Source organism: Siphateles boraxobius, unplaced genomic scaffold (assembly GCF_051911475.1).
Source record: "Siphateles boraxobius isolate OS27281-9 unplaced genomic scaffold, OSU_SipBor_1 100, whole genome shotgun sequence".
Lineage (NCBI taxonomy): Eukaryota > Metazoa > Chordata > Actinopteri > Cypriniformes > Leuciscidae > Siphateles > Siphateles boraxobius.
Window position 1 is genome coordinate 2,275,001 of NW_027508701.1, and position 12,080 is coordinate 2,287,080.

General features: G+C 38.5%; 1 protein-coding gene across 1 annotated transcript in view; it reads left to right on the forward strand.

Annotated features, from left to right (window-relative positions):
* Positions 1-11,258, forward strand: part of LOC143746636 (uncharacterized) — a 27,638-nt gene extending 16,380 nt beyond the window's left edge. Inside the window, exons 5-6 of the mRNA XM_077238592.1 lie at positions 10,531-10,623; positions 10,705-11,258. Of these exons, the coding sequence (XP_077094707.1) occupies positions 10,531-10,623; positions 10,705-10,992 (381 nt within the window). The 3' untranslated portion in view covers positions 10,993-11,258. The remainder of the gene's footprint in view (positions 1-10,530; positions 10,624-10,704) is intronic.
* The last annotated feature ends 822 nt before the right edge of the window (positions 11,259-12,080 follow it).

The window sequence follows — 12,080 nt, forward strand, 5'->3', positions numbered from 1 at the left end:
AATAACCATGGAAATAACAGACCGCATTCTACATTAGAATTCAACCAAGCCATGTAATAAAAACAAATAATTACGGAGCTAACAGAGCTACGTAAACAGGGCGAACATGAGACCACCCGGCTGCAGACGTCAATAATGCAGCGTAATGAAATAATCTCCCGATCAAACTCCACTTCCCGAAAGTTATAAACTGCCTCCGGAACCCAGTTAAGGTACAAAAATCTATTCAACAAAAATAGTAATGCAGTTAAGTGTTTTTTCGCTCAGCCGAGCCCTCTCTGTTGCTGTGTGGAGCAGCCTGTGTCAGTCACCTCTTCCTGAACGTCACTCACTCACTCGCGCACTGCGGTCTCGTGAGGAAACGCAGCTTTTTGATATAAAGTTTTTCTTGTTCCCGAATACAAATATTTTCTAAAGTATTTGTTCGAAATAAGTATTCGTAAAAAACACGTTATTTGTGCCTTTCCGAATACCGTATTTGGGTTCGGCTCCACCCCTAGTGGTGATCTCTTTATCTTGGGTCAAGCAGGGTTGCTTTGCGTATCATCCTCTGGGTGGGATCATGGCCATATTTGTAGGGCTGTTGCGGTGAAGGAATTCCCCTTGCGATAATTTTGAGAGGCTCAGTAAGTCGATATGCGGTTTTATCGACATATATTTCTTTATATTTATTTGTTGCTAAATAAGTGTTACGATTCAGGGTGCAGAATTGAACAGCATAATCGCCCACTGATGATTTACCTAACGATTGATCGATCAATGGATCGTTAATTTAAACTGCGATCGATCAAGGAAATTTGTGTAAATTGACATCCCTAGTGTGAACCATGCAGATAATGTGTTGGAATGAGGTGTATTCTCTGAAGTGCTGTCAGGGACTTGTATATTTATATTAACTTTGTGTATTTTTTCATTCTTTTGCTTTTAACTTTTTTTCTGTTTATTTATTCATTCATTCATTCATTCATTTACTTTTCATTATTAATATTCTAAGTAAATATTGTGTAACGGTGTTCTGTTTATTTAAAGAAAAAACAGTTAAAATAAATAGATAAATAGTACTTTCCCCCCTTAATTTCTCTACTATCGACGGCAGAACTGGAAGTAACATTGGAAGTTATCGATACTGCGGTCTTTTGTAATTCAGCCCCCTGGGCCATTTATTACCGGGTTTTGGCACGATCCCTAGTTCTGAGATTGCAGGAAACACCTATTTTAAAATCTTAGTTGCAGGATACAACTTACATTTATTTGGATTTGAGGTTTTAATCTGTTTTGTTAGCTATTCCTGTTATACTGTATAGCATCAAATGAATGAAGTCGTTTGTGTGATATATGCTATGAGACAAAATGATATTCTAGTGAATAATATCATAATTTAAATTTTGTTTTATTTCTGATGGTCTAAATTTTAACCCTAGATCAGTGTTCAAAAAGGATAACGTTTTTGGTGTTTGGGGCCTAATAGACCCCACACTTTTAAAGAGCGATTGCGTAAGGAAATATATTTTTTTTTATATGGAAAACTATATATCATTTTTTTTATTTACTTCTCAACTATACATTTATGCTGTGTTTTTGTGGAAATTTGGAAGTTTTTTTACCTATTTACTGCACAATTACTTAACTAGGCCATAAATTCGCTCATGAAAAATTATTTTTTAAAGAAAAATTCGATCTTAATTAAATCTAAATTGTTTTAGGACATTGCTCTATGTGTTAGGGATATAATATTGAAATCTGCTGGTTTGTGGAAAAACTTTAGAAATTATAATTAAAGAAAGAAAGTGCAATAACCATATATTTCCAATAGAGGTCCATATAGGGACTCATTTCTTTTCCACTTCATTTTTCTTGATGCTTCAACTTCTCCTCACAACTTTATGATATATATACATTTTGTGAATATATATTTAAACATTCTGAAATACATAAAATCTATTTTTGTCAAAGTTAGAATTTGTTGTCGTTGTCTGATATGTTTTGAATTATCTTCTTTTGCAAATTATTATACATACATTTGCAGAAACATTACAAGTCACCACTATGACATGACTGTAATCACATACTAATTATTTCAGAAAATTTTGTATCAACAATTATTTATTTATTTAGAACAAGAGATTTTAGAACAAGATGAATTTTAAAAAGTAAATAAACCAATATAAAACAAAACAACAGCACCAATAAACTGTAATGAACAGAAGTGAAGGGTACACAGAACAGTACAACTTTTTTTATATATAAATCACATGTCTAATAAACAAGTGAAAAAACAAGCAGAGTGCAAAACACTGATAATGGTACTTCGTATCATGAACTAAAGCACATCTGGCAGATGTTGACAGTATGAGCAGTGCAGATGTTCTTCTTGCAGTTTGTGCATTGCCTTACGGACTTCACGTCTTTGTTCGTGGACACACCTCACAGCGCTTGCTTTTTGAGGATGGAGGTTGGGTGGAGGGTCCTGGAGCTTCCTCTTCACTGTCAGGAGGAGGATCTTGTATTTCCCTCAGAGAGTTGACTGAGGCTGGTGTACGAGGCAGGCGTTTTCGGTTCTTCATGTGAGGACTCACCAGAGCTTTTCCAAGCCGTTTAAGAAAGAGCCTTCTCTAGAAACACTTTCCTCTCTCCCATGCAGGATTTATCTCTTTCCACACCACGAAAGCATTGATGGCAGACACGTCAATCATGGCTGAGAAAACATCCATTGGCCAACGAGCAGCTCTAGGTTGCAATCATCTGCAATATTACAAAGACACACAGATTAGTACATTCGCTGACAAAAGAAATGCATTATAAATTTAGCAAATGATGCATATGAATATCAAATTTGGAAATACCTTGTCAATGTTGTCAACTCCTCCTTTGCAATGATTGTAATCCAAGATTACTTGAGGCTTCTTGTCCCCCCTGTCGCTTACAATGACCTCCTTGTGGCAGGTGCTCATTAGTACCACATTTTTGCCTTTTTTGGGACAATAAGATACAAGGCAATGTGTGTCAGTGAAGGCAAAGACCGAAGAAAAGCGATCTCTGCCTTTTGTTGAGAGAAGAGCGGGTGGAAGCTCAGGCTTGTTTCTTCTTACTGTCCCAACCATTGTTAGCTGTCTTTTTAGGAGCTCCTGGCCAAGGGCATGGGCATGTGACGTACAAAAATTGTCGCAGGTTATTGTGTGACCAGCGATCAAGTCGAGGACCACGAACAAACCCTGTTTTTTTCAGGCTTTCCACCTTGAGGCTATCCTGTGTACAGCTGCATATTACAAGCAGAACTTGTTCGGGAATCACATGCAGCCCAGATCTTGAATCCGTACTTCGCAGGTTTGCTGGGAATGTACTGCTTGAAAGCACATCTTCCTCTGAATGGAATCAAGCACTCGTCTACAGTTACATCTGGGCTTGGGTTATACATCAGAGGGAGACGCTCAACCCACAGATCCCAGATGTCACGTATTGCAGCCAGCTTGTCAGTCTCACGTCGACCTGTTCTTGTGGCCTTGTTGTCAAATCGGATGATCCTTGACAATATTGTGAATTTCTGCTCGGACATGACGGCCCGAAAAATCTAACGACCAGTTTCAGCATCCCACAACCTTGTCAAGGCCTCATTGCGTGAACGAGAAACACCGGCAAGTAGGATCAAACCAATAAAATCTTCAAACTCTGTCCAATCTACATCATTCCAGCTGTCACCATGCACTCTCTTGCCTTCCAAATTTGTCATTTCAATCAAGATGATCTGGATTGACGTTGGAAAAAATAATAGAAAGGCAGACTTTATGTCATCGGCGCGAGAGCATGCATACCTTGTCGGTCCTGGTGTGAGTTTCATGATCATTGATGCTGAAGCTCTTCCTGGCCTTTTTGGAGGTGTAGTAGTATTCCAGATAATGTTTCCATTTTTTGACAGATAGATTTCATCTGCATGGCCTTCCTCCTCCTAATCCTCCTCTTCAGATTCCTGGTAATCCTCTTGAAACTTGGTTTCATCTTCTGTGTCAGTAGTAAAGTCCTCAGGATTATCTGGGTCAGTGTTCTCCGGGCTTTCTTCATTTGTCACTTTGATCCAGTATGAAATCCAGGGTTTCCTCAAGACTGTACCTTTTGGCCATGATGCTGTCACAGAATGAGCTGTGTGCGGGACCCAGACTGCCACTTTTATACTCTAACTTGGATGTTTTCAAAATACTGCTGCAGCTCTTTCATATAACAGTAAACTTTCTCAGAGTGCAAAAGTTTAGCTGCCTTTTATCTTTCTTTTATCTGCCCTTTTCCCTCTCTCTCTTTCTGGAACAGACAGTGCAGCGCCAGCTTTTCTTTTGAATAAACTTGTGAACGTGTTTTTTCTTGTGGGCTGCTGCGACTTCGTCCTCGTCCTCATGTTCTTCTGCCTCTTCTCTGATGGGCTGCGGGAACTGCGCTCTCCTACCGAGGATGACCCCTTCTTCCTCGATCATCCTCTTGGTCTCCTCAACATTCGGGTCGTAGTCAGCCGGTAGTTGCTTCTGGCAGAGCTTCATATTTCTCCTCTAAAATCAATAAGATGCCGGCTTTCAGGTTGGTTGTCAGTTGTCCATCCTCATCCGATGGGGCCAGTGTGTCCTCTTTAATGAGATGCAGCACAGGGAGTAGAGATGACGCGGTTACATAACTCTCTCCGGACATAATGTCGGAGAACTCGCTTCAGCGCTTAGTTCACGATGTTCAGATTGGCTTTATGATCATCAGCAAGACCTCGACTGATGGCCGTCCTCTGCTTTAGCATCCTCTCAATCATTTTCTGCTTTGAGCCCCAACAAGTTGCACAGTCCTCATTGGAGAAAAAAAAAGATTATTATTATAAATAATAATTAAAAAAATGCATATGATGTGGTATTATTAATGCTATTACATCCAAGAAAAAATGTAGGATTTATTATAAATTATATTAAATAATTTAAAATGTGTTTCAAGAGCGAAAAAATATCGAACTTTCTATTTAAGCTGTTCCTCAGAGCAGAAAAAAACATTTGGTGAGTATCTTTTAAGTAAACTAGCTTTTTGTGTTTTATAATTGTATGGTTTTATTATAATATATTTACTTTATTTATTATCATCTTTTTTATTCTATTTTGTTTTATTAACAGTTGATGATTTTTAATATAGAAGACTTAATAATAAACTTACCGTCACCAGCGAATGCTCTGGGAGGCCAAGATCAGCTTGGGCTTTCTGCAGCTCAGCTCCATCTCCAGCTGTCAGAGAACATGCCGGTTATTATACGGCAAACTGCTTGGCACGGTCTGTGCGGGCTTTCTCCGTCTTCTCGATAGTGTTGGACACTGCTGGTTCAGGTTGTGCCCAAAGCAGCTTAACCAGGGCCAGCCTAACTTGCGAATGTTGGTTCCACTGTCAGTCGTGAGACAAGACACTTTGGGCCCTATGATACACCCGGCGCAGTGCAGCGCCAAGCGCGACACAAGTGTTTTATGATAGTTTCAGCCCGATGCAGTTATCATTTTCACATCCTGCGCTACGTTATTTAACCCCTTAAGCCCTGAAGGCATTTTTAGAGTTGTTTTGTCTGAGTGATATACAAAAGTAAAGACTCATAACTCCAAAACTATAGCAAGGAGTACACTTTTACATTTTTTATTAAATATAGTTTTTCTTTACATTTGGACATTCTAATGTTGAGAAACTGCATTAAACTTTTTTTTTTAATAATTGACATATCTTTCTTATTTGACATGCAATAACTCAGGAAGGAAATAAGGTAGCAGGAAAATGTTGGGGTGATAGCATTAAGTAGTTAAAAGTTACGGCATTTGGAACAAAGGTAGCCTTTTTGTTTAGCAGAAACAAATGCGTTTTTTGAACGCATTCACAATGGCAATGTCCTAGAGATGCTGAAACAGCTTCTTGTACCACTTCCGGGTCTTAAATTATAGGACCCGATCAGTGCATCAGACTAATCGACTCCTCCATGTACTTGTTGTACTCAAGCACAGACACAGAAATGGGTCTACCTCGTCCACTGACACTGGTTCACCCTCACTTACTGGTTGACAGTGTCTCCTTCATATGCCGTGTTCATTGAGGAACACATGATCACCTCCTGTGTGTCTATCCATTTAACAAAATAAGGCCATCTTTCCTTAGCCATCTGATGGTTCCCCTTTCAGCTTTTTTGGGCATGTCATTTCCCCTTGTCTTTGGAAAGCCCTTCACTCTTGTTTGGATCGTGCCACATGCACCCCTCTGTAGCCCTGCTATATGGACTACTCGGTCTATGATAAGATCTGGACTTGTATACAATTTGTCCACATACAGTTTGTATCCAGTGCCTAGCAGGGGAAAGTCTAACAGGGACATGACAGAGTCATAACTGAGCCCTTTGTCGCTGTGTGGCCCTTTTCCCCTCATACACAGAGAAATCCCATGTGTATCCGGTGTGTGAGTCAGCCAGAACAAAAAGCTTAAAGCCCCATCTAGTGAGCTTGACGTTCATGTATTGCTTGAGCCCAATGTGGGCTTTGGTTGCGACCATCCTCTCATCAATCAAAGATGCTGATTTGGTTGGTAAAATATCTTGCAGGCAGTGATGAGGTCTCTGTAGAGAGGCTTTATTCTGTATGGGGGTCGAATTTTTCAGTTCCCCTTTTCTGTTGGTTTTCTTCGCCCCCCTTTAGATCGCAAAAATACAGGGTCCATGAAATAGACAAAAATTGATCCCGTGACATCACTGAAGGTGGAAAACTAAAATCGTAACCCAGCTTTTTGGACCAGTAATCACTCAGTTCGTTGACATTCACGAGGCCCGTGTAAATGATCAGAGACTAGTAACTGTTAAATTCATCCAAGGTGAGAGTTAGCCATTTGTATTTCTTCCCAGAGTTGGACAATTTTTCTGCGTGTGCATTTGCATTTGCTATGATCTCCAAGACCACACTTTTAGGGCCCTATAAAATCAGTTTGATTTTTTTACCAAATTCCGTTTGATTTTTTCCCAAATTCTCTTTTTTCCGTTTTCATTTTTGCATTTTCCGTTTTTTCCGTTTTCATTTTTGCATTTTCCGTTTTTTCCGTTTTCATTTTTGCGAATTCCTTTTTTTCCGTTTTCATTTTTGCGAATTCCTTTTTTTCCGTTTTCATTTTTGCGAATTCTTTTTTTTTTTCGGTTTCATTTTTGCGAATTCCTTTTTTTTCGTTTTCATTTTTGCAAATTCAGTTTATTTTTTTTACCCTTTACTGTTATTTTATTTGTAAAAAGAGTGTGCTTTTTAATGTTAATTATTAAAATGTACATGAATAAAATGGGAATGACCTTAAATTTATTGAGGTAACAAACATCACATTTAGTTTTCAGGACAAATACTGCATTATGCAACATAACACTGCACTCTTCTACTTCCACAGTACTTCAAGTAACGACAAAATATTGATGTTATGAGCTTTAAACTGTCCAGTAAAAAAAAAATAGATTAGATTAGTTTATATAAGTTTAAATAAAAGTGCTCCATTAGCTTTTTCTTTCAAGTAAAAAAAAGGACCAAAAAAAAAACCTTCTCAATTTCAGAGTTATATATGAAGAACTTATAAAAAATATTTCCCATACAGTACATTGAAGTGCATCAAAAACAAGGCAAAATACAGCAAGTACTCCCTGAGTTATGAAATTAAATTTGACATAATATAACAGCCAAAAACATTTTATCAAAGTATTCAAGTTGTAGGACTAGTTAATCCTTGTGAGCTAACTTTCTTTCTTTAAGCTTCCCTCCTATCAGAGACATCACCATTGAAATACATGATTGCCAGCCTCTTTGTGTTGAGTTCAGTGAGTGTCTCTCTCTTGTCTGTGAGAAGAGTTTTGTATTTGCTGAAGCTCCGCTCACAGTCAACTGAGCTGACTGGGAAGTAGATGAAGACCACAGCCACCTCTGCAACTCTTGGGAATCGTGCACTCAGGACTCTCCCGTGGTTTGAAAGCTCCTCATCAGTTGGCAGGGGGTCCCTGGAAACACATTGCTGATAGGCCAACCACTGCTCACTGAGCTCTGCTGATGGGTTTAGCCAGGGGCTTCAGTGTTGAGAAGGCTTCAGTCTGCTTTTTCATTGCTGGAGCCTGTCTGGGATCAAACACCCTGGCCATCCTGTACACATGTCTGGCTGGATGTGTGTCCCAGTGCTTTGAGAACTTTGTGAAAGCTAAATGAAAAGCATCATGGAGATTGTCCAGCACGTCCTTATTCTCTCGAAAAATCATTTTTCTCAGTAGCTCATCTGTCTTGGGCCCATAACCACATGTTTTTGCTGTTCCATTAACTAGGTACGACCCAAGATTCTCCATGACATTGTATGCAGACACTGCTGTTGGTCTGTGGGCTTCTTCCAGGATGGTCAGGACCGTCGTCAGTTTGGAGCAAGTCTCTGAGATGAAGGTTAACTTGAAAGTGAGGGTTTGCACCTTCTCCTCTATTTCCTACTGGCTGAGGATGTTCTTGACTGCCATGCCTGTTGACTCCTCTGACCAGAGGAACGGTCTGTACAGGTGAACATGCTCTGCATTGGTTCTTGACAGCCTCAAACCAACTATTCCACCGGGTACTCACAGCCTCAGGAGGAACCTTGGCCTGCACAGTCTCCTTGTTGATGAGGAAGGACACCCATCTTCGCTTTCTGGCAGGCTTTTTGAAGAACACAGTTCTCATCCATGTGACAAGTGAGATAGCATCAGAGAAATATTTGTAATGCTGCCAGCTCTCACCCACCAGATTTATGATGTTGCAGAGGCAGGTAACATGGACGCTGTTTGGCATCACTCCTTTCAGGACCTCCCTGAATGCTTTCAGACAAGTAGGCAGCATTATCTGTGAGCACTGCCCAGGCATCATTCAGATCTAGATCGTTGCTGGGGAGGGAGGCTAGTATTGCTTGGGAAACTGTTGAGTAGTTGCATATATCCATGAAGACGACATCCACAAGAAAATATTGGTTTTCAGCTCCTGTGATGAAAGAAGGAAAAAAAACATTAGCTCTCACATGTAGTTTTAAATGTCCCTTTTATTTAATTCATTAATATTATTTAAAAGGCAACAGTGGCTTTACTGACATGATTTTGAGTTAATTATTTTTTTTTGGACATGTACATACATGTAGTAGTAGTAGTAGTAGTAATAATAATAATAATAATAATAAATCAGTTAAAAAAAGAAAAGAAAAACATGAGAAAGAAGATGGGCATTATTTCCAGCTGTATTACAATTTAACATCCTGATTTACATGTCCAAAAAAGAGTAATAAGAAGTAACTGGTTATTTTTTAACTGGTATATTCATATTAACCATTTTTAATCGTATTTAATATGCATGTCACCCAGATTCCCCTGTGGGCATCAGTTGTTTTCTAATTCTGGCGCAGCTATAAATCATCATGGATTTTGAATTACCTATATTCAGTTATCTGTGGTGGCCGAGAGAGCTCAAAGTGCTGCAACTCAAGGAAACGCATGCTAATAGAAAAAAAACACCCGCAAATTAAGAAAACATCACCAGTTTCACAACACACGTGTGCTCCAAATACTCACAACACAACCAAATACAGAAACGCACTGCAAAAGCTCACAACACAACCAAATACAGAATACAGAAATACAAAATGTATTAACAATATGTTCAATGTCTTCAGAATACAAATGAGAAAAAAACAATGAGCTGAAAACTAAAATAAATAAATAAAAAAGAGAAGAACATGAAGGAAAGATATTAATCTATACATCAGTTACACTGTACAAATTGTTTTATGTTATGTTTAAAATTTCATAAAGTCTTTGTGTGTGTGTGTGTGTGTGTGTGTGTGTGTGTGTGTGTGTGTGTGTGTGTGTGTGTGTGTGTGTGTGTGTGTGTGTGTGTGTGTGTGTGTGTGTGTGTGTGTGTCACATAAACAGGACATTGACAGACAGCAACGTTCTCTTTTGTCTCATCTGGCTTGAATGATTTAAAAGCGTTTGCATTAATAAGAGTGTGATCATACAACGCAAGTCAGCAGATGGCAGAAAAAAACAGATACTGCGTTAAGTGTGTTAAATATTTGTAACGCTTTAAACTGAAAAAAATTGTCGTAGTGGGCAAGCGATGAAACCGGTGTTGCGACTGAACACCGGTAACACTGACTATCACAGCAAGCCTAGTGTGCAGGGCCAGTCTAATGTTTTTTTCACTCATATTAGACAGTTATATTAAGTACAATAACCTTGAAATAATTACATCTAAGTCCTGACCTCTGGTTAACAGAACATTACTCTAAATTGTAGAAACGCCTATATCAGTTGTTTGTTGAATTACACATTTGTTGTTCTTTCTGTCACCAGGAAGCCAGAAATACATTCAAATGATGATACTTTTTTATTTTAATTTATTTTATTTTATTTTAATTTAACCGGGTAATTGGTACAGTCATAAACCTCATTTTTCTTTTTTCAGATTGATGTATTTATTAAAAACCCATCCTCATGGATAAGTAGTTTAACACTTTTTTTCTTAACAGGATTATTCTTTGGAAAGAAGGAGAGAGGCTGTTATCCGCTCCATAATAGTGCATCTCAGAGAAAAGGAAGATGATCTCTTTAAAGAGCGCTTGGTAAGACACACTGTACTTTGTGTCAATCTGATTTTTAAATATGTTAACTTGAAACACAGACATTGATTCTGATCTACTTAGGATGATGGGGATAATACCAATGAAAGGATGAAGATTATTATAACTAGAGGAGCCACGACGTCTGACCCGACCAACGCAAGAATTGTGATGGAGGGAACAGAGCTCCAGGAAGACCTGGACGTTCCCCGGGCCTGTGCTCTGCTAATGGGGCTGATATACGCACTCAACCTCAGCTACCCAAAAGAACTGAAAAATACTTTTGAGGCATTTCAAAAGATTTTCCTTGAGCTGGATGACCTGAAACCTAGCCTGAAGGTAATGTCTCTAAAAAACAAACTGCTGTACTAAAACACTGTAGAATTAGGCTACTGTCATCAAACTCACATGTTGGACTGTGCTGCAAATGTAAAAGTTTTCTTGTGCATAAACTCACATTAATTAAATAAATGCAGTTTAAAACAAAAGCCCAAGCAAAACTGTTAAAAAAAAACTACTTTAGTTGTAGTAAGGTGGACTCAGTAAAATGGCAATTGAGTGTATATTGTTCAAATTCAATTCTGTTTTTCTTCTCTTTTTTCCTTTTTTGGAAATAAAACTACATATCTACTTACAAAGCTGCTTGGAAACCATTCTTTTATTTTATTTTATCTTTTTTAGTCTATTTTCTAAGGTAAAACACTGGATTCAGTTCAGTCCTCCTTTTCACTTGCTGTGTTAATTTATTTTCAAGGAAAAATGCCTGGTAAAAGCCTGCAAATAGTTTATTGTGCGCTAAGGCTACGGTCACATTGTCAGTCCAAATCTGATTATTTGTGTATCCGATTGGAATCTGATCTAAAATCATTGACATCCACAGTGTATCGCAACTGTTCAGATCCGATTTGTTTGTCCATGCTGCTCTTTCGTTCTCTGGAATATCTGCATTGACTTCTGGGAATGATGTTGTGTTGATAGGTGTACGCCAAAAACAACAACAACAACAGCAGCAACCGCAACATGGAGGGGTTTGCAATACAGATGTTGTCCTATTTACAACATAATAGCGTAGCTGATGCGGCCGTGCTGTCGTCTCCGCTGGTTTCAAAACATGTCTCCGTTATATTGTCATTTTCTACTCGTTCTGCACTTTCCAAAAACACGTTTCTGCAGCGACTTTCAGCATGTTTCCTATAACCACGTCTGACATTTACGTTTTACATGGTGTGAGAAAGTCACACAAACCATGTAAAATCTGTTCAGATGAAACAGATTTCCAGAAATGGTATTGAATAGGATTTTAAACCACATATGAATGTAGCTCAAAACTGGTTCACACTAGCTAAATCTGATCAGATTTTAATTGGACAAACATGCTCAAAAATCGGATTTGACAAAGATGTTCATGATTATCAAACTATTTAGAAAACAAGTTGACTGGTTTTGTAATAAACGGGTTA